This window comes from Phascolarctos cinereus, unplaced genomic scaffold (genome assembly GCF_003287225.1).
Source record: "Phascolarctos cinereus isolate Bilbo 61053 unplaced genomic scaffold, phaCin_HiC Scaffold_1;HRSCAF=81, whole genome shotgun sequence".
Lineage (NCBI taxonomy): Eukaryota > Metazoa > Chordata > Mammalia > Diprotodontia > Phascolarctidae > Phascolarctos > Phascolarctos cinereus.
This window is the reverse complement of record NW_027555514.1, coordinates 271,557,503-271,584,157: the sequence shown is the minus strand read 5'-3', so window position 1 is coordinate 271,584,157 and position 26,655 is coordinate 271,557,503. Positions and strand designations below refer to the sequence as shown.

At 38.2% G+C, this 26,655-nt stretch overlaps 1 protein-coding gene across 2 annotated transcripts in view; it reads right to left on the bottom strand.

Moving 5' to 3' along the window:
- The window catches only part of PARPBP (PARP1 binding protein), a 76,697-nt gene that overhangs the window by 43,094 nt on the left and 6,948 nt on the right, over positions 1 to 26,655 (bottom strand). For both annotated transcript variants that reach the window (XM_020982353.2, XM_020982354.2), the window contains exons 3-4: positions 13,274 to 13,504; positions 786 to 896 (exon numbers count right to left, since the gene is read on the bottom strand). In XM_020982353.2, the coding sequence (XP_020838012.1) occupies positions 786 to 896; positions 13,274 to 13,504 (342 nt within the window). The remainder of the gene's footprint in view (positions 1 to 785; positions 897 to 13,273; positions 13,505 to 26,655) is intronic.

The following is a 26,655-nucleotide window of genomic DNA, read 5'->3' as shown; positions in this document are numbered from 1 at the left end:
TTGTATATGGAAATGTTCATTTTATTTGGTGTTTGTTAAGATCAGAATAAGAAATAAAATTTTTAGGAAAAAAAAGTCTTCATAAGAAGGTTCTAGGAGGTAGTGCTTACAAGGGAAACTATCCGGGTGCTTCAACTAAGTGTCTGAACCGTGAGTCTCCATCCTTTCCTGACAGTAAGAGCACCCTCCAGCCACCTCCCTCAGACTCTTCTTTCTCACCATACACTCATTACACGAGGATCCTGGCCATTCCTAGTACCACCAATTTGTTAACACTTGCAAATAAATCAAGATGCTGGACATCACTTCATTTAAATGAATTTTTAAAACCCAATCAAGTCTCCCCACCACCGCAGCCTTCACCCACTCACCACATACATATACACACGTGTGAACTGTGTTTTGATAAAGATTAGATACAACATAATCAATAGACGAGTAATTATTAAGCAAAAAGAACAGCTTTTGAACTACATGCAGACACTAGAGATGCAAAACTAAGAGCGAAGCACTATCTGTCCTTGAGGAGCTGACATTCAAATATAAGGGATCATTGGATCCAAGACTTCGAGCCAGAAGAGACTTTAGAGGTCTTCTAATCCAACCCTCTCATTTTACAGATGAGGAAACTGAGTCTTAGGGAGGGTGAGTGTCTTGCCCAAAGCCACACAGCAAGTGAGATAGGCAGGATCTGAACCCAGGTCTGCCTGATTCCAAATCCAGCTCTCTTATTTATGTAGAGGTGTTTCAGGGATCATAATCTACTAATTCCACTTTCCCAGTACCTTTTTATTATCCAAGTTGCATTTACTGGTTGGAGATTCTTCTGATCCAGAAAGATTTATATTTTCATAGGATGTACATGATCTGCCAGATATGAAATCTAATAGTTGTACCTGCAATAAACATACAACATACAATGAATATATTACAGTACAAAGGGACTGAAAAGTTCTATTAAGAACCTCTGTAAGGACAGAGAAGTTTGCCATGGTATTTCTGCTCATAGAACCACAGCACTCCCAACAGTTTACTTTACTTCTCTAGTGTTACAAAAGAGGAAGCCTGAGCTTAGAATAATTTAGTGACAAGACCAAGGACACACGGTATTTTACCATATTTCCATTCCTTATACAAATGATAATCTATGGCCTAATTAGCTCAAACACCTAAAGATGAGTCAATTACATGTAACTTAGGTGAATGTAGAAAAAAGCAATTGTAAGGATAACCAAAAACTGTAGAGGAATTTTCATTTTGGAATGTATTTTGTACCGATTTAAATAGGATTACAGTTAATGTTCTTGGAAGTCATGTTGCTTCGGATAAAAGAACAGTCACACCATAAAGATCTAACTCAAGAGGAGCTAGAAAGTTGTCTGGCTTGTTATTTCTGTTTCCACCTCTCAGCTTTTCCTAATTCTTCCCTAGGGACACAAAAAACCACACAGAGCAGAATTATTTCTTAGGTGAGAGGGGTTCAGGAGAGACAAGCAAAGTCATTTCTCGTGAGGAATCCCAGAATAAAACTGAACTGACATAATCCACATCAGTTTGTTACCTTTTTAAAATTTTCTTCTAAGTTCAATTTTATTTTCAGCTCCAAATTCTTTCTCTCCCACCCACCACCCCCACTCCCATTGAGAAAGCAAGAAAAAACAAACCCATTACAAACATACATATTCAAGCAAAACATATTCCTGTGTTAGCCATGTCCAAAATCAGAACAAAACCAAATGCCTCAGTCTGCACTGTGAGGCTATCATCTCTCCATCTGGAGACTGGTTTCATCATGAGTCCTCTGGAACTGTGACAGGTCATTCCTAAGTCTTTTCAAAGTTGTTTGCCTTTACAATATTGTTTTTATTGTCTAAAGTGATGATCTGGTTCTGCTCTCTACACTTCGTATCAGTCATATGTGCCTTTCCAGGTTTCTCTGAGACCTTTCCTTTCATCATTTCTTACAGCACAATACCATTACATCACATTGATATATCACAACTTTAGCCATTCCCCAACTGATGGGAATCCCCTCAATTTTTAATTCTTTGCCAACACAAAAAGAGTTGCTATAAATATTTTTGTACATATGACTTCTTTTCCTTTTTCTTTGATCTTGTTGAGATTTAATAGCTTTGGGGGAATAGTTCCAAAACGCTTTCCAGAATGGCTTGACCTGAGGATAGTTCCACCAACACAGCATTAATGTACCTGTTTTCCCACAGCTGCTCCAGCATCTGTCATTTTCCTTTTCTATTATCTTAGCCAATTTGATGAGTGTGAAGTGATACTTCAAAGTTGTTTTAATTTGTATTTTTCTAATAATTAGCAATTTATATCATTTTTCAAAATGATTATTGATATAGCTTGTATTTCTTCCTTGGAAAACTGCCTATTCATATCCCTTGACCATTTATCAACCGGAGAATGGCTCTTATTCTTATAAATTTGAATCAGTTCCCTATATATCTTAGAAATGAGGCTTTCATCAGAGAAATTTCCTACAAAGAATTTCCCCTCAATTTCCAGCTTCTCTTCTAATTTTAGCAACATTGGTTTTGTTTGTGAAAAAACTCTTTTAATCTCAAGTCATCAAACTATCCATTTTGCCACTTATAAGCCTCTATATCTCTTTTTCAGTCATGAACTCTTCCCCTATCCCTAGATCTAACGGGTTATTTCTTCCACGTTCCTCTAATTGATGAGTTCGCCCTTTATGTATAAATCATATATCCATATTGAATGTATCTTGGTATATGGTGAGACATTTCTGCCAGACTACTTTCCAGCTTTCTCCAAAGTTGGTTTGCTGTTTGTTTGTTTTTTTTAATAGTGAGTTCTGACCCCAATAGTTGGGATCTTTGTGTTGATCAAACACTTGCTCGTTTACTTCTGTATATTGTATACCTATTGATCAACTCTCTGTATTTCTTATGCAATGCCAAATCATTTGAAGATTTTGGGCTTTGAAATATAATCTGATATCTGTCTTATTGCTACAGCTAGCATTTCTAGCACTATATTGAATAGTAACGCTGATAATAGACATCCTTGCTTTACCCCTCATCTTATTGGATGAGTTTCTAGCTTACCTCCCTTACAGATAATGCTTTTTCTTGGTTTTTATTGCTTATTATATTGAAGAAAACTCCATTTAGTCCTATGCTTTCTAGTGTTTTTTTTAAAGAAATGGTATTATGTTTTCTCAGAAGCTTTTTCTGCAATTTTATATGATTTTTGTTATTTTTGCTATTCATATGATGAGTTATGTTTATATGTTCCTAATATTGAACCAGCCCTGTATGCCTGGCATAAATCTGGTCCTAGTGCATAATCTTTGTGATATGTTGCTGTAGTCTAGTCCGTTTGCTTTCAATTATTATTGGGCTTCAATTGAAAGCCACAAAGATAAGAAAGGATAAAAAAAAAAGTCTTTCTTGAATTGTCATCTCATCAGAACTAGCACATTTGCCCTGCACACTGATGTTCTACAAGACATTACTTTACTTTAAAGCATGCATCAGTCCTTACTTGAGCTGATTTTTCCTGTACTGCTTTATGTAAAAATGATTTGGGGCAATGGTATGGTGAATTGTTCCCATCTCAGGTACAATCTCTCTGTGATAGCTGTATTAAATGATCCATCTTATGTTTGCTAACAGGCTTAGCCATTAGTAAGGATTCTCTTCTGGTTCTGCCTCCACACCAGCTGCCTTGCCTTACTGAGGAGGACTCCTCTATCAGGCTGACTCAGTGACTAGCATGTTCCAGCCTGGACATTAGACAACATCATGAGAAGCCCCCACTGCATGGCTCACTTTCTTTCCGGCTCATTGTCGGCCTGCTCCCCCTCCACCCAGCAGCTTTACCCCTACATGTGTCCCCTCCTCATTCCTTTTCTAGCTCCCCTTTATGTGTTATTGTTGTTGTTATTTGTCCTTCAAAGGACCATGACATCAGGGAGGTGAGGCCATGAGTAAACACCTGGAAGATAGGGAAAATCTTATTTCTTTCTTTGTTTATTTGGTTTTAGCATCTAGCACAGTGCCTGGCATATATAGTAAGTGCTTAATAAATACTTTATCTAACAATCTAATTGAAATGAGGACAATGTAGGGGGTGGGAGGTGGCAGGGAGGACAGAGAATTAACCAGATAGAAGCTGAGGCCCAGGAGACACCTGCTACTCAGCTAAAGAAAAAAGAGCAAGGACTAAGGACAAACACTAGTGGCCAGTAGTAACTAGTAGAGACCTGTTACTTCATCAAGAAGGATCCAGCCAGAACTAGAGATCAAAGCAAAACAGACCAAGGACATATCTCACGGAACCAGGGAGAGGGAATTGGATTGAGAACTGGCTAGACACAGAAACTATAAACTAGAAAAAGCTAGATATAGATACAGATACATTTCTTTAAAAATTGTGCTCCAGAAGCAAATTTAAAGATTGACCTTTGGCCGTTTTCTGCTTTGTATAACTGATGGCCAAAGCCAGACCTTGGCAGTCAGTAAAATGAGTCTGTAGCACCTACAGCAAGTTTCAGTGGAAGAGCCCTAGAGCTGCAAGTCAAGAGGATCTCTGAGCTCTGTCCATGAGCACCTATGTCACCTTAGAGAAGACCTGACTTTGTTTCCTCCTCTGCAAAAGGAAGTGGGTTAGAAGAGCCCCTGTCCTCCACAGTTAGACCTCCTGACACAGTATTTCAACTCAGTCTGTATTTAATGGTCTGGAGAGGGAGGCTTTCAGCTTGAGACATACACCTTTCCACTTTGGATCCTTACACAAATCACACATCACTATCATTTCCACTCATTACTCCTACTTCTGCCCTCTGCGGTCAATATGAAAGAGTCCAATCTCCTTTCCACAGGATAGCTTTTCAAATACCTGAAGGTAGCTATCATGCCCTGCCTTCCCATTCCTACCCTATCAAGTCTTCTCAGTCAATTAATATTCATTAATCACCTACTACGTGCCAGGTACTGTACAAAGTGCTTGGGATGCAAAAAAAGGCTAAAAACAGTCCCTGCCCTCAAGGAGCTCACAGTCTTCTCTTCTCTAGCCCAGGCAACCCCTTTTCAGCTGATCTTCAGGTAGCATAGTCTCTATTCCCTGGAACATTTTATTTCTCCTCCTCCGGCGCAATAGATAGAGTGCTGGGCTTGGAGTCAAGAAGATCTGAGTTCAAATTTGGCCTCAGATCCTTACTAGCTGGGTGACCCTGGGCAAGTTATTTAACCAAAGTCTGCCTCAGTTTCTTTATCTGTAAAATGGGCACAATAATAACATCTGCTTCCTAGGGTTGTTGTGAGGATAAAATAACATTTGGAAAACACTTTGGAAACCTTAAAGTACTATGCAAACGCTAGCTATTATTAGGATTAACTTGTCTTCCCCAAAATGAGGTTGTCACAAAAACTCATTTCACAAAAACTGCTGGGAAAACTGGAAAACAGTATGGCAGAAACTAGGTATAGACCAACATCTCATATCTTATACCAAGATAAAGTCAAAATGGGTACATGATTCACACATAAAGGATGATACCATAAGTAAATTAAGAAAGCATGGAAAAGTGTATCTGTCAGATCTATGGACAAGAGAAGAATTTATGATCAAACAAGAGATAGAGAGCACTACAAAATGTAAAACAAATCATTTTGATTATATTAAATTAAAAAGCTTTTGCACAAACAAAGCCAAGATTAGAAGGACAGCAGAAAGCTGGGGAAAAACTTTTGCAACAAGTATTTCTGGCAAAGGCCTCATTTCTCAAATATACAGAGAATTGAGTCTAATTTATAAAAATACAAGTCATTCCCCAATTGATAAATGGTCAATGGATATGAACAGGCAGTTTTCAGATAAAGAAACCAAGGTATCTACAGTCATATGAAAAAACATCTACATCATTACTGATCAGAGAAATACAAATTAAAACAACTCTGAGGTACCACTTCACACCTATCAGATTGGCTAATATGACAAAAAGGGAAAATGATGGATGCTGGAGGGGATGTGGAAAAACTAGGACACTAATGCACTGTTGGTATTGTGAACTGATCTAACCATTCTGGAAAGCAATTTGGAACCATGACCAAAGGACTATAAAACTGTGCATAATCTTTGATCCAGCAATACCACTGCTAGGTCTTATCCCACAAACATAAAAAAAAAAAAAAGAAAGGATCTACTTGTGCAAAAATATCTATAGAGTTCTTTTTGTGGTGGCTAAGAAATGGAAATCAAAAGGATGCCCATCAATTGGGGAATGCCTAAAAAACCAAGGTATATGATTGTAATGGAATATTATTGTAGTATAAGAAATGATACTATATATTGTAGTATAAGAAATGATTTCAGAAAAACCTGGAAAGACTTACATGAACTGATGCAAAATGAAGCGAACAGAACCAGGAGAACATTGTACATTGTATGATGAAGAACTGTGGATGACTTAGCTATTCTCAGCAATATAACAATCCAAGAAAATCCCAAAGGACTAGTAGTGAAGCACACTGTCCACCTCCAGAGAAAGAACTGATATTGTTTGAATACAGACTGAAGCATGCTATTTTATACTTTCTTTCTTTCATTCTTTCTCCTTTATTTGAGTCTTCCTGTACAAAATGAGTAATATGGAAATGTTTTACATGATTGCATATGTATAACCTGTATCTAATCGTTTACTGTCTCAAGGAGGAAGGAGTGGAGGGAGGGATAAAATTTGAAACTTGAAACTTAAAAAAAAACATGTTAAAATTGTTTTAACATATAATTGAGGGGGAAATACATTTTTTAAAAAAACTTTTAAATAAATAAAATGTGGTTCTAATGCAGACATCAGCTAGCCAAAGGAATGATCACCTCCCTCACCCTGGGTGCTGTATCTCTACTAATGCATATACACATATACTCTATTTCTTTTTTTTTTTTTGCTACTATCACATAGCATGCAGACTTGTATTAAACTTGTAGCCCACTAAAACTGCCAGATCTTTTTCACAAGAATGGTTGTTTAACCAGACTTTCTCTTTCTTGGATTTGTGAAGTTGGTTTTCTTAAACAAGTGTAGGCTATACAAGTGTAGGCTATACCCATGATGCTTTTAAGCAAAACCAAAAGAAAAGGACCTGCTTCATGATAGCTTCTAGTTTGATAAAACAGAAAGAGGAAAAGAAGAGGAAGTATTTGGAAAACCCATAAAGAAAAACAAATAAGCTTGTAAAAACAATGGAAGAGAAAACAAAAACAATAAACTTGTTGGGGTAGACAGAGCTAAGAGGAGAAACTAATAAAGGTCATAATAAAAGAAATGTGAAACCATGAGCTGGATTTTTGAAAAGACCAATGAAACTGATAAATAATTTGCAAATATAATTAAAAAAAGGAAAATTTAAAATGAGAAAAGGGAAATAGCAATGAGTGAAAAAACTAAAATATACTATGTCAACAAAACTAAAATTTTGAAAGAACTATAACTATAGCATTTATAATAATATAAAAATATTCAAATTGACAAAAAAACCCAAGAATTTACTTTATTTAGGTTCTCTCAGAAGTAAAAATTAAGAAAGTCATGAGTGAGCAGTCATATAAAAGGTACTTATACTAAATGGTTTCACCACTACTCAAACTATTTCCAAATATAGAAAAAGATGATCTTCTTACTTATCTTTAATGCGAGTCACAAACGGTTCAATTCACAAAAAATGCAAAGATAAGTCAGAAAAAGAAACTTTACTAAGTAACTGCTTTGTGCAAGGCACTGTGCTAGGTCCTGAGATATACTGAGCAAGAATAATAACAGTAATGCTCCTAGCCCCCTGGGAGCTAAGATGCTACCATATGAACATAATTGTTTCTCCAAGAAGTAAAAACAAAATAATTCAAAGGAATATAATGTAATTGGAAGAGAGAGAGGAAAAACTAATTATTGAAGGAGGAAATCAGTAAAAACTGCTCATAAGAAGTAGCACCCGAGAGGGGATTTGAAAGAAGCTAGGAATCCTACAAGGTGAAGTTTGATATAGGGCTATGAGGCCACTTTTATAACATACAAAAGGAGACAGAGGACAAAATGTCACATAAAGAAAGAGCCAACCAGCCCATCTGATTACAGCAGGAGTGTATGAAATAAATATGAAAATAGACTGGAAAGAGAATTAGGAGTAAGGATGCCAAGGGCTTTAACTGCCAGGCTGAGGAGCCTCTGTATGAAGTAGAGGTAACAGAGAGCCCACTGACAAGCTTTGCATAGGGGAGTACATAAGCAGACTAGAGTTTGTTTTTTTAATTTTTAATTTCCCTCAAAAATCCCTTGACCTAATAGCAACATAATCAAAATGGGGAGTAAACGAGATTTTTACTCCATTAAACTTAGAGTACAAACAACCTAAAATACTCAAGAATATGCCTGTATAATCCTGCACCAAAAATGTGGTATTGGGCCTAATTTTTACGTAAACTATGTTACTTAGCAATTTGTTCAATGAATAAACACTAGCCCAGCCTGACTATAATGATGCCATAATCATTAACTAATAAAATAAGTTTGCTGAAAAAATGAATGCATTAATGTAGATGAGTTGATTATTTATTTTTTATATAAATTTATTTATTTTTAGTTTTCAATATTTACTTCCACAAGATTTTGAATTACAAATTTTCACCCCATCTCACCCCTCCCCCCACCCAAGATGGCATGCGTTCTGAATACCCCTTCCCCTAGTCTGCCTTCTCTTCTATCTCCCCCCCTTCTCTTATCCCCTTCCCTTTCTATTTTCCTGTAGGCCAGGATAGACTTCTGTACCCCATTTCCTGTATTTCTTATTTCCCAGTTGCATGTGAAAACTTTTTTTAAACATATGTTTTTAAAACTTTGAGGTTCCAAATATTCTCCCTTCCTCCCTCCCCACCTACCCTCATTGGAAAGGCAAGCAACTCAATATAGGTTATATATGTGCAGTTATGCAAAACACTTCCATAGTAGACATGTTGTGAAAAACTAACTCTATTTCCCTTAATCCTATCCTGCCCCCCATTTATTCTATTCTTTCTTTTGACCCTGTCCCTCCTCAGAAGTATTTGCTTCTGATTACCCCCTTTCCCAGTCTGCCCTCCTCTCTATCATCCCCCTACTCTCTTGTCCCCTTTGCCCCCTATTTTCCTGTAGGGTAAGACAGATTTCCATACCCAATTGAATGTGTATGTTATTCCCTCCTTAAGCCAAATCCTATGAGAATAAGATTCATTCATTCATTCCTTCTCACCTTTCCTGTTTCCCCTCCACTGTAAGAGCCTTTTCTTTTCTGTTTTTTTGTGAGATAATTTACCCTGTTCTACCTCTCCCTTTCTTCTTCTCCTAGTATAATCTTCTCTCATCCCTTAATTTTATTCTCCAGATATGACCCCTTAATCTTCAACTCACCCTGTGCCATCTATCTATCTATCTATCTATCTATCTATCTATCTATCTATCTATCTATCTATATACATACATATAATTTTTCCCCTTCAACTACCCTAATACTGACAAAGGTCTCATGAGTTATAAATATCATCTTTCCATGCAGGAATGTAAACAGTTCAACCTTAATAAGTCTCTTATGATTTCTCTTTCCTGTTTACCTCCTCATGTTCCACTTGAGTCTTGTGTTTGAAAGTCAAATTTTCTATTCAGCTCTGGTCTTTTCATCAAGAATGCTTGAAAGTCCTCTATTTCACTGAATGACCATTTTTTCCCCTGAAGGATTATACTCAGTTTTGCTGGGTAGGTGATTCTTGGTTGTAATCCTATCTCCTTTGCCCTCCGAATATTATATTCCATGCCCTGGTCCTTTAATGTAGAAGCTGCTAAATCTTGTGTTATCCTGATTGTGTTTCCACAGTACTTGAATTGTTTCTTTCTGGCAGCTTGTAATATTTTCTCCTTGACCTGGGAACTCTGGAATTTGGCTACAATATTCCTAGGAGTTTTCCTTTGGGGATCTCTTTCAGGAGGAGATCTGTGGATTCTTTCAATTTCTATTTTGCCCTCTGGTTCTAAAATATCAGGGCAGTTTTCCTTGATAATTTCTTGAAAGATGATGTCTAGGCTCTTTTTTTGATCATGGCTTTCAGATAGTCCAATAATTTTTAAATTCTCTCTCCTGGATCTATTTTCCAGGTCAGTTGTTTTTCCAATGAGATATTTCACATTGTTTTCTAATTTTTCATTCTTTTGGATTTGTTTTACAGTGTCTTGATTTCTCATAAAGTCACTAGCTTCCAATTGCTCTATTCTAATTTTTAAGGAAGTATTTTCTTCAGTAATCTTTTGGACTTCCTTTTCCATTTGGCCAATTTTTCTTTTTAGGGCATTCTTCTCCTCATTGGCTTTTTGGACCTCTTTTGCCATTTGGGTTAGGCTATTTTTTAAGGTGTTATTCTCTTCAGTATTTTTTTGGGTCTCCTTTCGCAAGCTGTTGACTTGTTTTTCATGATTTTCTTGTCACTTCATTTCTCTTCCCAGTTTTTCCTCTACTTCTCTTACTTGCTTCTCAAAATCCTTTCTGAGCTCTTCCATGGCCTCGGCTAATTCACATTTTTCTTGGAGGATTTGGATGTAGAAGCTTTGACTTTGTTGTCTTTTTCTGGTTGTATGTTTTGATCTTCTTTGTCACCAAAGTAAGATAATATCGTTTGACTTTTTTTGTGCTGCTTGCTCATGATCCCAGCCAACTACTTGAGTTTTAAATTCTTTGTTAAGGTAAGAATGCCGGGAGCGCCTGTGTCCCCAGCTGTGGTCTGATGCCAGCAGAGTGTGAAGAGAGAAAGAATCACGGGCCAGGTGAGAGCAGTGAAGAACAAACTCTGTTTATTGATCTGAGGGCTCAGGCTTATATAGTACTGGACCAAGCAACAGTAACATTATTATTCATGAAAAGTACAAATCTAATTAAGTGATTTCCTTACTTCCTTGTACCTTGTCTGTTACATTCTTTCCTGCGACCTGTCCTGTACCCCATCCGTTTCCTCCCTTCCTGCATCCTGTTCTCAAGAGACGGAACAGGGGGGTGGTGAGCCGACATCCTGAGTTTCACAGCTGTCAGGCTTAGTACAAGCTGCAGGTAAGACCCGGGCTGGCCTAAGCCCTCCAACTCCCCAAAGCCGGCCCTCTACATAAGAGTCTGCTTCCAATGTGGAGAATGTACTGTCCCAAGCTTCGGGGGTTTATACAACTGTTTTCAGAGTTACTTGTAGGGACCTGTAAATTTTCAGTTCTTGCAAGGTGGTATGATAAGGGGCGAGGAGTTTACTCCTTTCCTGGCCTGTGCTCTCATCTATTAGTGACCACAAGTACTCCTTTCTGTCCCGGAACTATGAAGGTTTCCTCTCCACTGCCACTACAAGCTCTACCACGCCAGCACTCCTCCTCGACCCAGGACCTCAGCCTAGAACTGTGACTCAGGTCCAAGCACAGGCAAAGCAAGAGATCCCTACCTCAGCACTAGCAAATAGATCCCTGCAATCCCCCTCTGATCAGCCACTCGATTCTCCCTCAGTCTGTGGGCCGGAAGCTCAGGACGCAGCCACCGCCCCGGCGCCCATGCTCTGCACTCTGGAGCTGGCTCGACCTAGCTCCTCTCTCAGCACCGCAGAAACAGACTTTTCCCACCCCTTCTAAGTTGTCTGGTGTTTGTGGGTCTGGAAGCTGCCACAGCTGCTAGAGATTCAGTCCTCTGAGGCCTGCTCCAGGTTCATTGTGGCCTGCGTGCCCATGCCACACTGTGCTCCTCTGCCCGCGTGGCGAGATACGCCTTTACGATCAACCATCCAGGCTGTCTTGGGCTGGAAATTTGCTTCACTCTGTCTTTTTGTGGGTTCTGCTGCTTTAGAATTTGTTTAGAGCCATTTTTTATAGGTATTTGGAGGGGTTTGGGGGAGAGCTGAAGCAAGTCACTGCTTTCACTCCGCCATCTTGGCTCCACCCTCTCTAGTTAATTATTTATAAAGTTGACCTAGTGAGGCTCGGACTGGGACCTATTGTTGGCTAATCAATGACAGCCAGAGCGATTTGGGTTTGAGTCATGGTCCAGAAAAAAGAAATCTTGCCTGTAAATCCCAAGATATTTTGTTAGGTTTCAGTGATCAAGACTTGTATTCCTTTGTGCAGAGCACCCGCAGGAAAGGGTATGATTGCCTATGTGGACAAAGGAGGATGGGGAAGCGAAGGGAGAGGAGGGAGAGAAGAGAGGGAGAGAGGAAGGGAGAAGGGAGGGAGGGAGGGAGGGAGGGAGGGAGGGAGGAAGGGAGGGAGGGAGGGAGGAGGAAGGGAGGAAAGAAAAAAGGAGAAAAGAAGGAAAGGGTCACTGGATCATTGTTTGGGTTCTGATGGCTCAGAATGAGTGTAAATAGCAATTATTTCTGTTTGGCCAGAAACCCTGAGGGTCTTCCCATCCCAAATGAATTTTTTTTTAAACTAAGTCAAAGAAGCCATTCTTTGCCTCATTTTTACCTAGCCTTGATCAACAAATGGACATTGCCTCAGAAAAACTGAGGCCTGGGAAAGACCTTAGCTTAAAAGGCCAAGGTCTCCCACTGCATCCCAGGGACATCTCCAGTTATCCTAATCTACATCATGCCACTAGCCCCAGATGGCTCTAGGGGAGAGAGTGAGGCAGGTGACTTTGTACAGTCTTGCCTCACTTATATCCAATTCACTTGCACATCATGACATCACCTTCATGATATTATGGCCCTCTTAAAGAATGAAGGACAAACAACAACAATCTATAAAGTTAAATAGGCAAACAAAAATAGCTCTTGAGATATTTTGTGGGAAACAAGATCTCCAGCAATACAATTGTAGCATCACAGGTGCAATGAAAAAAGAAAAAAAAAGTCCCTGTAAATAAATCTTCTTTAATAAAAAATTTGGTCTAGGTCAGAGATCTAGACCTAGAAGAAACTCCAGAGGCCACCAAGTCCAATTTAATTTTTTATACATAAGGAAACTGAGGCTCAGATATTAAGCCCAAGGTTACATAGGTAGTAGGCATCAGAGAAAGGATTTGAAGCCAGGTTCTCTGATTCTAGAGTTCTTTCCACTATGCTAAAACTTATCACTAAATTACATCTTTAAAGAACAGCTTTCAGAGATTTTATACTTTTAACATACTTCTCCAAAGTAAAAAGAAGTATTTTTAAAAGCTTATAAAAACTTGCATCTTGTTAAAAACTGAAGTAGTTTAAACCTAATGAAGTAAAATAATATTTAAAAAATACTTACAGGAGATATCACTTTATTTTCACAAGTAGAAGTCAATGTTTGACACTTCTGGTACACGTCAATCAGGTCAAGAATGTTGCTGTTCTTCAAAAAAGAATCATAGGTCTTTCTGATGTCTTTATAATGTTCAACCACTTCCATGTCTTCAAATGGAAAGTCTAGTTTCTCATGTAGTAAATGTTTCCAAGCCACCAATACTTCACTAAGAGAGACGGTGAATTCTCCAGAGTGCTGATGAAATAGGAAAATTGAATGCTTTAAAATGAGAATTTTAAATTGTTAATTTCAAGACAAATTAAAATTTTGCTACAATTGACCCTACAATTAGCCACTGGTGTTGCAGTTATCCCTTTCCTCCCTTTCAACCCACCAAAAAGGAGAGCCAATTTGAGCTATTAACCAAATATTAGAAGACATATATCAAGCAAAAAGATTTGACAGTTCTATAAAGTGGTTAATTTAAGGCAAGTCTGTGAGAGTCAAAACTGGCAGGTTTAGAGTTGAATAAATTTTCTGGGCTTCTTTGAAATTCTGCTTTTTGATTAAAGGGTAAAAGCTCATTTGCATATTTTCTAGTCTCTCAATACTATTTACTAGGGAAGTACTAGATTCTGTTATCTTATTATTATTCTGTTGTTTTTAAAAATGCAACTTTTATTGTAAGAATACAAGTCATTCCCCAACTGATAAATAAATGGTCAAAGGATATGAAGAGGCAGTTGTTATTGTTACTGATATGGTCAATTATATTGATAATTTTCCTAATATTGAACCCACCCTATATTGCTAGTATAAATCCTACCTAGTCATAGTGTATGATCCTGGTGAGATGTTGTAATTTACTTGCAAGTATTTTATTTAAAATTTTCACATTGATATTCTTTATGGAAATTCTCTGTTTTTTCTTTCCCTGGGGGTGTAGGTATCAAAACCATATTTGTGTCATAAAGGAATTTGGTAGGATTCTTTCTTTGCCTATTTCTTTAAATAGTTTAAATAGTATTGGGATTAATTATTCCTTCAGTGTTTGCTAGAATTCACTTTTAAATCCACCTGGTCCTGCGGATTTTTCTTAGGCAGCCCATTGATAGCTTGTCCAATTTATTTTTCTAAGATAGGATTGTGTAAGTATTCTATTTCCTCTTCTGTTAAACTGGGCAATTTATGTTTTTGTAAATACCCATCCATTTCACTTAGATTGTTAGTTTTACTGGAATGTAATTAGGCAAAATAACTCCTAATAATTGCTTTAATTTCATCTTCATTGGTGGTACATTCACCCTTTTCATACTGGTAATTTGGTTTTCTTTTTTTTTTTAATCAAATTAACCAATGGTTTAACTATTTTATTAGTATTTTCATAAAACCAGCTCCTAGTTTTATTATAAATAATAATTTATTATTAGTCAATGGTTTTCTTCTTTTAATTTTATTAATCTCTCCCTTGATTTTCAGGAATTTCATTTTGGCACTTAATTGGGGACTTTTAATTTGTTCTTATTTTAATTTTTTTTAATTGTATATCCAATTTATTGTTCTGCTCTTTCTCTCTTTTATTGATGTATGCACTTAGAGATTTAATTTTCCCCTAAATACTGCTTTAGCTGCATCCCATGAATTTTGGAATGTTGTCTCATTGTTGTCATTCTCTTTAATAAAATTATTTTTAATTTCCTTAATGTTTTCATTCTCTTTAATAAAATTATTGATTGTTTCTATGATTTGTTCTTCAATCCATTTATTCTTTAAGATTAGATGGTTTGGTTAACAATTAATTTTTAGTTCACAGCCCTTTATTAAATGTAATTTTTATTGCATTGTGGTCTGGAAATGATGCATTTAATATTTCTGCTTTTCTGCATTTACTTGTGAGTTTTCCATGTCCTAATACATGGTCAATTTTTGTGAAGGTGCCATATGCTGCTAAGAAAAAGGTATACTCCTTTCTATTCCCATTCAATTTTCTCCAGAGGTCTATCATATCAAACTTTTCTAAGATTCTATCCATTTCCTTGACATCTTTCTTATTTATTTTATGGTTAGATTTACATAGCTCTAATAGGGGAAGGTGGAAGTCCCCCACTAGTATAGTTTTATTGTCTTATTTCCTCATTTAGCTTTTCCTTTAAGAATTTGGATGCTATGTCATTTGATGCATATACTTCCCGGCTTATCCCTTTTATTTTTGCTTTTGCCTTATCTGAGATCACGACTGTTACTCTTGTCTTTTTTTACTTCAGCTGATGCATAATAGATTTTGCTCCAGTCCCTTATTTTAGGTGTATGTGTGTCTCTCTGTTTCAAGTATATTTCTTATAAACAACATGCTGTTGGATTCTGGTTTTCAATCAGTTCATTTAATTGATATTCATAGTTATGATTACTAACTATACATTTCCCTTCATCCTGTTTTCTTCAGTTTTTTCTCCCTTTCTTTTTATTCTGCCCTCCTCTTAAGTCTGTTTTGCTTCTAACTACTGCTTTCTTTGACTCCCCTCCCTTTTATCAACCACTTCCTTTCTCTTCTCCCTTCTCCTCCTACTTCCCTGTTGGGTAAGATACATTTCTATTACCTATTGAGTATGTATATGTATTTTCCCTCTTTGAATCAATTTAGATGTGAGGTTCAAGAGTTACCTTCCCCCTCTCCACACCTTTTCAACCCTCCACTGTAAAAGCTCTTCCTTACATGTCTATTTTATGAGATAATTTCCTCCACTCTGTCTCTTCCTTTCTTTTTCTCCCAAGGCATCCTTCTTTCTTATCTATCCAGGTTTTTTTTACATCATCCCAACATAATCAAGTCATGCTTGTACCTTCTTTCTATGTAAAATCCTTCTAACTGCCCTAATAATGATAAAATTCCTAGAAAATATATGTATCATTTTCCCATACAGAAAACTAAACAGTTAACTTTATTTAGTCCCTCATGATTTCTCCACGTCAAATTTTCTATTCAGCTCTGGTCTTTTCGGGAATGTTTAAAAGTCCTTTAGTTCATTAAATATGCATTTATTTGCTTTGAAAGATTATACTCAGTTATGCTGGCTAGGTTATTCTTGGTTGCAATCCTAGTGCTTTTGCCTTCTGGAATATCATATTCCAAGCCTTCTGCTCCTTTAAAGGGGAAGATGCTAAATCTTATGTGATTCTGACTGTGGCTCCATGATCTACGAATTGCTTCTTCGTGGCTAAAGTATTTTTTTTTAACCTAGGAGCTCTGGGAGTATACACCTGGAAGTCTTCATTTTGGGATCACTTTCAGGTGGTGATCAGTGGATTCTTTCAATTTCTATTATGCCCTCTGGTTCTAAGACATCAGGTAGTTTGCCTTGATAATTTCTTGGAAGATGTTTTGGTTCTTTTTATAAATAATATTTTATTCCCCCCCCCATTACATGTAAAAACATTTTTGACATTCATTTTTAAAAAGGTTTTGAGTTCCAAATTCTATCCCTCTCTCCCTTTCATCCCTCCTCCCTCTCTGAGATGGTAAACAATCTGACATAAGTTATACATGTGTAATCATGTAAAACAGATTTCCATATCAGTCATTTTATAGAAGAAAAAAGAGGAAGCGGTAAGGAAAGAAAGAAAGGGAGGGAGGAAGGTAGGGAGAGAGAGAGATGCATCAGTCTGTATTCAGGCTATTTAATCATGACTTTCAAGTAATCTGTAATTTCTAAATTCTCTCTCCTTGATTTCCAGGTTACTTGTTTTTCCAATGAAATATCTCACATTTTCTTTTTTTTTCCCATTCTTTAGACTTTATTATGTTGTTTCTTGATTTCTCATGGAGTCATTAGCTTCCACTTGTCCAATTCTAATTTTTAAGGAATTACTTTCCCCAGTGAGCTTTTGTACCTCTTTTTCCATTTGACCAATTCTGCTTTTTAAGGAGTTATTTTCATCAGTGAATTTTTGTATCTCTTTTTCTATTTGCCAATTCTTTAAGGTGTTATTTTCTTCAGTGTTTTTTGTGCCTCTTTTATCAAGTTGTTAGTTGTGTTTTCATAATTTTCTTCCTTTGCTTTCAATTCTTTACCTAATTTTTCCTCTACCACTCTTCTTTGATTTTGGAAATCAATTTTTAGCTCTTCCAGCAAGTCTTGTTGGGCTTCTGTTCAATTCCCATTTTTTGAGGCTTTGGATGTAGCTATTTTGATGTCATTATCTTCTGAGTTTGCGTCTTGATCTTCCCTGTCATCATAGTAGCTTTTTATTGTCAGATTCTTTTTGGTGGTGTTGTTTGCTCACTTTTCCACCATATTTCTTGATTTGGAACTCTACATTAATGTTGGGCTCTGTGAAGGCAGGAGAGGCATTGTTTCAAGGTTCAGGGTTTTTTTTGCTCTACTGTTTTTAAAGCTAGTTCTGGGGGTTTGAGACTTTCCAGTGCTTCCAAGGTGGTATAATGTGGGAAGAGGTGTGATCACTGTTTTCCTGGTCTGTAGTCTGGTCCTTACCTAGGAAAGGCTCCTGATTTTTTGTATTTAGTATTGATTGTAATCAATACTACTCTTTAGGGCCCCTGTTCTCTTGAGTCTGGAAACAATACTGTTCTTCAGGGTCTTGATCCCTTAGGGTCAGAAGTGATACTGTTTCTCAGGGCTTCTACTCCCTCTTGTCTAAAAGTTTTCCTTCTTGCCTTCCAGCTGTGACCCAGAACGGGGAATAGGTAATGGAGGTGCCAAACGTCACCTGGTCCTGTATTCAGTGCTAGCACAAGGATCCCCTGCAATCCCTTTCTGACCAGCTGCCAGGGCCCCCCAAATGTCTCTGGCACGAGAACTCCCAAAGCTGCTGCTTCTGTCACCATCATCTAATCCCACCACTGGTGTTTCATCCATGTGGGCTCTGGGTCAGCCTCCTCCCCATCACAGATCTCTCTTTCTGACCTCTGTGCTGTCTTGGGTTGGAAGAATGTCTCCTTGACCTTTTTTTTGGCTTTGTCACTCTAGAATTCTATGTGAGGTGTTATTTTAAAGTCAGGGGAATATTGGGAGAGCTTAGCTGAGCACTTTCTCTACTTCACCATCTTGGTTCCACCCCTGAAAGTCCATCTATATATTTTTTAACCTCATCTGAATTTGTCTAATGTCTTTGTGAATTCCCATAGCCCACACTATTCCAAGAAGTGTTTATCTTAAAATATGGGCATACAGACACATAGGGAGAATTAGATTTCATTTCTTTAATTTGTTCCAAGGAAAGCAAAATATCATAGCTAAACTCTAACATTATGCTTTTCCACCTTAGTCCAACGAGCACAATTTTGATTCAATGCTGAACTAAAGTAAGCTCATATTAAAAGTCAGAGTCAGGGTTCCTTTCAAGAGAGATCGGACTACAACTAATGTACATAATCAATATCTTTTCTAGTTCTTTCTTCTTGGCTTGCTGCCCGGGAGAAATAACATGGATTGCAATCTGGCTTGAATTACATCCTAGTTGCTTAGAGACCCAATATTGTGATGGGGGACATTTTGTTACTCACTATCAACATTTCCTTGCAAATCTTAGATAAGTATATAGTTTTCCTGAAAGGCTCTTTGTCAACATTTCCATGATAGCATCATTTAATGACCATGGTTGGGATTCATCACTAATTAGTTTTCCTCTTATAGTCCTCTTTTTAAAAGAATCTATAGTCAGAGAGTTATTATGGTACCTTTCAGAAAGTGCCAACCATTAATTCACTCAGTTATTTCACTGCCTCTCTCCAACACATCGTATTTATGGGTTTTGACTATGTCTATAGGATGCCCAGATAGGACTTTGAGAAATTTCACATGTTGTTCTTCTAAGCATCTATTATTCACAAATAAAAAAAATTTCTAGCTACTAGCACGAAGGTTGTCTCTCTGTCTGTTACACTTGGAGATTAGTCACAGTAATTATCCAGGACAACAGTTTTTATCCAATAAATGGTAAGGACATAATGGTCAAAGAAGCCTGGAAATATCAGAAGGGATTCTGCTACATGTTTCCTCTTTTATACCACAAAACCTAATTCTCTACTTGATAATCATATGTAAAACAAGATGCCCTGAAAGTTACTTCTTTGCTCTTCTTTGTAGAGGCCACATAGTATGATTTTTAAGATGCTAAACTAGCACTAAAGGATGTAGGCTTGCATCCTGGCCATTCATTAATAACTACTTGGCCTGGGCAAGTCACACGGCTTGTGGACCTGTTTGCTTTCTCTGAAAATGAGAGGGGCTGGACTGAGAGATCTCTGAGGTTCCCTGCAGCTATAAATCCTAAGATCTTAGACTCCTAGGCAAGAAACTGATGCTCATTGTCTCCTGGAATTTACAGTACATTACATCAGAACTTGGGAAAATAATATTTCACAAGACTAGCCCAATTAGCAATTTTTTTAAAAGGAAGATAATTGGATATTTTGAAACATGGAGCCTCTAACTTCACAGATTTATAATTTTCCAATTTTGTATTCACATTATATACACAAGAGGCAGTATGGTATACCTAACAGCTTCTGGACTCAAGAAGACCTGGGTTCAAGTCCTGTCTCTGATACATACCAGCTATGTGACCCCAGGCAACTCACTTAACCTCTCAATGCCCACAAGCAACTCTTTAAAACTATAACTTGCTGACCAACATTGATAGGGGGTCTATGGCATCAATACAGGACAGTTTTTACTGGAAGTTCCCTCTGCCAATTAAATCACAGGTCTAGTGCTCCCCCAAAATTATACATACATAGGCTCAATAAAACAAATCACAAAGTAGTAGAATCAGGAAACCTGTTTTTTCCTTAACTGGCTATGTGAGGTGAGGCAAATCATTTAACCTGACAATTTCTTCATTTTTGAAATGAGGATATGATTTCTAACTTTCCTTACAGTTCCATAATTCATTGATCTATGCTTTTAAAGCTCCCCCAATTAAGCAAGTTCAGATATTTCTTAGAAAATATGAATTATATGAATTATCTGAAATATTCTAGGGGCTATTTTTTTCTCTTATAATATCCTTTATGTTAAAAATAGATCAAATGTAATATAAATGGCAGTGAGGCTTCAAATGTTTTCTCGCACTATGCTAAAATAAATTTCTTTGAATGTAACTAGTTAAAATAAAACTTTGCAATCCCTTGATCTTATGAGAAAAGGTTTTGACTAGATTAACAGCATTTATATTGGGGTTGTAAAAACATTTTAAATCCAAATAAAAATGCACTCCAGATATCAGCTTTCATGATCAGGTGCCCACCACGACAGCATATTCTATTATTCAAACCAGTAACAACCAATCGTGAGAGTCTGTGGTCAAATCGCAAAGTGTTTTGCTAGGAAAACATGCCAGCTGGCTAACGTTTGAAGGAAGTTCAAAATGTTCAGTGCTTTAATTCTCTGATGGACATCAGGAAGATTATATTTCACAAGGATAAAATGAGAAAGACAAGGTTTATGCATTTTTCAGAACACAACAGTTGTTCTTTCTGATGATGTCAGACCTGCAATTCTTTTGTAATAATTCAAAGTTTTACCCCTTTAAAAATGCTTACATCTAGATCTAGTTGGGGGCAGTTAGATTAAAGAAAATGAAAAGGAAGAGAGTGTTTTTCATGAATGTTAGTTGCCTTTCTTGCCCTACTAGAACTGATGATCTGTGGAGAGCAGCTCATGGTTCTCCTGTGTGTCTGTCTCAGACACACATCCTGCTATCCCACCCCTGGAGACTGACCATTCAAATACTTGCACAACAGTCTGGACAATAGGGATTTTTCACACATTTGTTTTTTCCTGGCGGCCAATCTCTGCAGTAATCACAAATCTTCTGGGGCTTGATCCGGTCAGCACAAGGTCATTCACAAACAGAAGCATCTACAGAACATGACCATCTGCAAGGATCCTCTTTCTGCTTGGACCCTGGGCATGGTGTCTTTTGTGGCAGGGGTAAATGTTTTGATGAGTAGATACCACCTTTTCTATGCCTCCCTTGACTTGAACAATCGAAGGCTCTTAGAAGGGAGTTATCTCCGTGGTAGTATGTGTATCGAGCAGTCTTTTATAAACTTAATTTATTCATTCCTTGTGTAGAAGAACTTCCAGTAAAAAATTTCCTCTATTGATGCCATAGACCCCCTATCAATGTTGGTCAGCAAGTTATAATTTTAAAGAGTTGCTTATGTGCATTGAGAGGTTAAGTGAGTTGCCTGGGGTCTCACAGCTGGTATATATCAGACACAGGACTTGAACCCTGGTCTTCTTGACTCCAGAAGCATCAAGGACTCATGGCTCACATGAGGAGCCTATAGCCCGTTTCCCGCCCCGAGAAGTGACAGGGCGGTGAGGACGTAGAGACAGCCTTACTTTCTAGGAGCTGGAAAAGAAATACTCAAGAGAGTCTGAGAACAGCGTCAAATGATGGGGTTTTTCTGCTGGGGAGAGCTGGGGATGTGTGCTCGCTGCCTGGAAGGAGCCAATAGGAGAAAGAAAGACTGAAGGAGAAGAGGTGGTTGATGGGACAAGCTGCCAGAGAAGACTGGAGGGTTAGAATCAGGAGGGAACAAGTTGAAGCCTTGGCCTTGGCAAACAGAAGGCAAGGAGGGAAGATACAGAGGCAAAGTTCTGATCCAAATCACTATCCCTCCCAAAGTCCAGTGCCTGGCTCAGTCTTCCTCTTCACCTCAACCCATCCCCTGACATTCATGGCACTGTGATAGAGATGCTAGGGCCTTACTTATCAACCCCTTGCAATCATTCTTCCAATTCCCAAACCCTCAATTAATTTTAGTAGAAGGTAGGCCTCTTTTTTCTTTCATATTTATTCTTTCCTGATGTGTTTTGCTATTGAGTCATTTTTCATTAGGGTTTTTTCTTGCCAAAGACACTGTAGTGGTTTGCCATTTCCTTTTCCAGTTCATTTTACAGATGAGAAAACTGAGGCAGATAGGGTTACGCAACTAGTAAATATCTGAGGCTGGATTTGAACTCAAAAAGATGAGTCTTCCTGATTCCAGGCTCTGTGCTCTATCCGCTTCACCACTACCTGCTTTCCCTGATCTGAGGAGGATGAATATTCTGGGATGAAAGTGCCCAAGCAATCTTGCAAGTTCAGAATACCCAGAAGTCCTATCAGAAGTCCCACCAGTGGCCTGGAAATGGAAATGCCCAAGCAGTGACCTCATGGGCATTGCAAGGTCTGGAAAAATTGTGAGGCTGTGGCTAAGTAACATAGCCCAGCAACAGCCAAGATCGAGTGACTTTGGAGTCTCTCCTTTCCCCACCTGAGGGCTACATGTGAGGGCCGGAGGACGTTGGGGGAGGGTACGCAGCAGCAAGACTGGAATTCCTGGCCCAGGAGAAGAATGGTTCAGTCCAGCCATGGATGGCCTTGCAAGCCCAGCAGAGAGCTTCACCTTAGGAGAACTTCATGAGGACTCCATGAGGGATTCCTAGGGTCAGTAGTGGAGAGTTTAGCCACAGGTATTCTTATTATCTTTGTTACTTTAATTTCCAGTCTATCATTCCCAAGGACTTTGTAGGTCCAAGGAGAGAGTACACCCCTAATTTAGGGGGAATGTTTTGTACCAACTATTCACATTAAAACTCCACAAATCCTTTTTCTTTAAAAAAAAAAAAGGAGGGAAAGCATTGAATATATCAATTAAAAGATATTGATAACCTTGGAAAGAGCATTTCTGGTTGAGTGATGAGGTCAGAAGCCAGCCTGCAAGGGATTGAAAACTGAATGACAAATGGATATGTGAAAGTTAGGACCATGGACAGTTTTTCCTGGGACTTTGTCTATGTAAGGGAAAAGAAATATAGGACAATAGTTTGAGAAGATATTAGGATCAAACAAAGTTTTGGGTTTTTTTTTCCTAAAGATGGGAGAAACCAAGGTATATTTGTAAAGAAGGAGCCAGTAGCTAAGAAAATGAAAATCAAAGAAAGGGGGAGGGGAAGGATAATCTAAGGGCCAAAGAAGAGATAGTTATGGGAATAAGAACACAAATAAAGGCATTAGAGTTTGCAAGAAGATAGCCATCTCCTCCTCAGAGTGCCTAAAGAAAGTGGGAGGTGATTAGGTGATCTAAAGTGTAGAATTTGGGAGAAAAAGGAGCCAGGGACAGACGGCCGCAATTCTTCACAGTGAAGTATGAGTCAGGGTTCTCTGCTGAGAAGTGGCAAGGGGGTCATGTATGTAAGCTTATAAAAAAAGGGAAGCTTTGGAACAAATACTTTGGGAAAGTCAATCGGGTTCAAAACTGATAGGTATTCGAACAAAGAAACAATCAGGGAAGAGTAAAAAGGGCTGGTGGGTAACAGCGAGGACTCGGTGGCGTTGATAACATCCATCTGGGGTGGACTTGGACAGTCCAGATGTGTGACTTCCTCCAGAGGCATTCCACATCAGGTGACTAGACCCGGAAAAGGCAGATGAGGGAAGAAGTCAGGAAGGAGCGACCACAGAGCAACGGTTAAGTTACAGGGAGGAAAAGGAGGCCAGAGCAGCAGTGATTGTCTGGGGGAACAAAGAGGGAAAGAATGACAAGGTTGTGAAAAAAATGGACAAGAGGTTTAAGAGGGGGTAAAGTGGCTTCACGAGTGTGGAACACGAAATGTAACGTCAAAATGTTTCAATGTCTTGATTACTGTTTCTGATTTTTTTTCCCCTTATCTTTCTTTTCTTTCTTTCTTTATTTTTTCCTTCAGAGACAATCGGGCCAAGTGACTTGCCCAGGGTCACACAGCTAGTGTCTGAGGTCACATTTGAACTCAGGTCCTCCTGACTCCAGGGCCAGTGCTCTATTCACTGCACCACCTAGCTGCCCTTCTTTTTCCTTTTCAAAAAATTCTTTGTTATAAAAGATGGTTCTCTGAAGCAGCAACAGGAAGGGTACAAAGGAAAATCTAGAAAGCGTAAAAATAATAATATCCAAAAAAATCTATCTTTTAAAAATAAGTTTTTTTAATTTAAAAATAAATTTTTTAAAAAATAATTTTAAAAATAAAAATAAATTTTTAAAATCCAGGCTGCATCACTTGTGTGCTTATCTCCCCGGGGCTAAGCATGGTACCTGGCATGTAGGAAGCACACATGCTTTTTTTCATTCATTCTTTAAAAGGGGGGAGGGGAGATCTCTAATGTGCACTCCAACTCTAAAACTATGATCCCATAAGAGAAGAAAGGGCAAGAGGTTAAGATTAGACAGAGGAATTTTAGTTATGGAATATAGAGACAGAACACTTACAGGTAATGATGAGATCAGAGGAAGGTTGAACACAACCTTGAACAACAGTACAACTACAGGGATTTGGAGAAGGCTTGTTCTCAAAACATGGTCAGATCTCCTCTATCCTAAGAAAAGCTCTCCTTGGCCCTGCCGCCCCCTCGAGCTTTAGCTGAAAATCCAATAGCTTTTTCTCAGATCTTATTCTTCTTTCATTTTCTTCAGCATTTGACACTGCTGACTGTTGCCCTCCATTTTGACAATTTCCTGTCTTTGGTTTCCATGACGTTCTTCAACCAGTCAACATCCATTTATGAACTATCTACTTTGTGTTGAACATGAAGCAGGTAAAGACAAAGGGGAAACAGTCTCTGCTTTCAAGAGGGTTACTTTCTAACAGGAGAGACCACATGTAAATACATCATATATGTGTGTATGTACATATATATGTACATGTATGTACATATATGTGTGTGCATGTGTCTATGTGCGTGTATACGTGTATGTATGTGTGTATATATATATATACATGCATGTGTATATATATATATACATGCATGTGTGTATGTATATAGATATATGTGTATATATAATATGTGTATACACACATATGCATATGGGTGTTACAGTGGATAGAAGACCAGCCCTGGAGTCAAGTTCAAATCCAGCCTCAGACACTTCCTAGCTGTGTGACCCTGGGCAAATCACTTAACCCCATTGTCTAGCCAAAAAGAAACCCCAAATGGGGTCACAGAGAGTTGGATACAACTGAAATTATTTAACAACAAATGTATAAATATACATGGGGTGTGTATACATACACACAATTATATAAATATATATAAATAAATTTATAAATATACATAAATATCCAGACATACACAGATTTATATAAATGTGTACACACACACACACACACACACACACACACACACACACACACACACTCCACCGAGTAGATACAAAGCAATCTTGGAGGGGAATAGATCAGCAGATAGGAGGACCACTAGCTGCTACTTTCTAGTTCTCTTCCTGCTCGACGATTCTTTCTTGGTCTCTTCATTCATTCAACACTGATTCCAAAAATATGCATTACCTTTCTGGGTACAGAAAATCCTTCTAGGACCTGAGTCCTAATCAGAATCCACACCCCTGCCTTTGTGGAGGCAGGAGCATGGGAATCTAAGAATCATCTTAATCGAGATAATTGAATCCATGGTAGTTACTGACATCAAGTGAGACATTTTAGAGGGAGACTCTAGGAAGGCCCAGAAAAGCACACACTATAAACCCTGAGGAGGCACACAGGAAATTTTATCTGTAAATTTTTGTATTTTGGTTTTTTTTGCTAGACCTGTGATGGTAACTTTCTGTTTGTTTTGTTTTTGGTTTTAGGCAATTGGGGTTAAGTGACTTGCCCAGGGTCACACAGCTAGTAAGTGTCAAGTGTTTGGTCTGAGGCTGGATTTGAAGTCAGGTCCTCCTGACTTCAGGGCCAATACTCTATCCACTGGGCCACCTAGCTGCCCCTGTGATGGTAACTTTCTAAGAAGCTCCTTGTGAGGACTCCTCTACTAATTCGGGTCAGCTGCCTTGTCTTAGAGAGTGGCCTGGATACCTCTCAGAGAGGTGGAGAAACTTGCCCTGGGTCACAGAGCCGGTATGTGTCAGAGATGAGACTTGGACCTAGGCCTTCCAGACTAAAGCCTGCTCGAAGTCCAGTCCCCCACTGAGGCCTCTTACATCACATACAAGAAAATACAAATAAGCTACAGGGCCTCAGACAAGTTGCTTGACCTCTCCGGGCCTCAGCATACTCATTTGTGAGAAGAGGGTGTTGCTGTGAATGACTTTATTATTCTCAGCAATACAATGATCCAAGACAATTCTGATATCATATCTTATGATTAAAAATGCTTTCCATCTCCAAAGAAAGAACTGATGGAGTCTGAATGCAGATCGAAGCATACTTTTTTTTTTACTTTATTTTTCTTGGGGGTTTTTTGGTCTGTTTTCTTTCACAATATGACTAACATGAAAATGTTTTACATGACTATATGTTGCTTGCCTTCTCAACGAGGGGGAGGAGATGGAGGAGAGAATTTAGAAGTCAAAATTATTTAAAAACAAATGTTAATTGTTTTTACATGTAATTGGGGGGAAAAAAGGG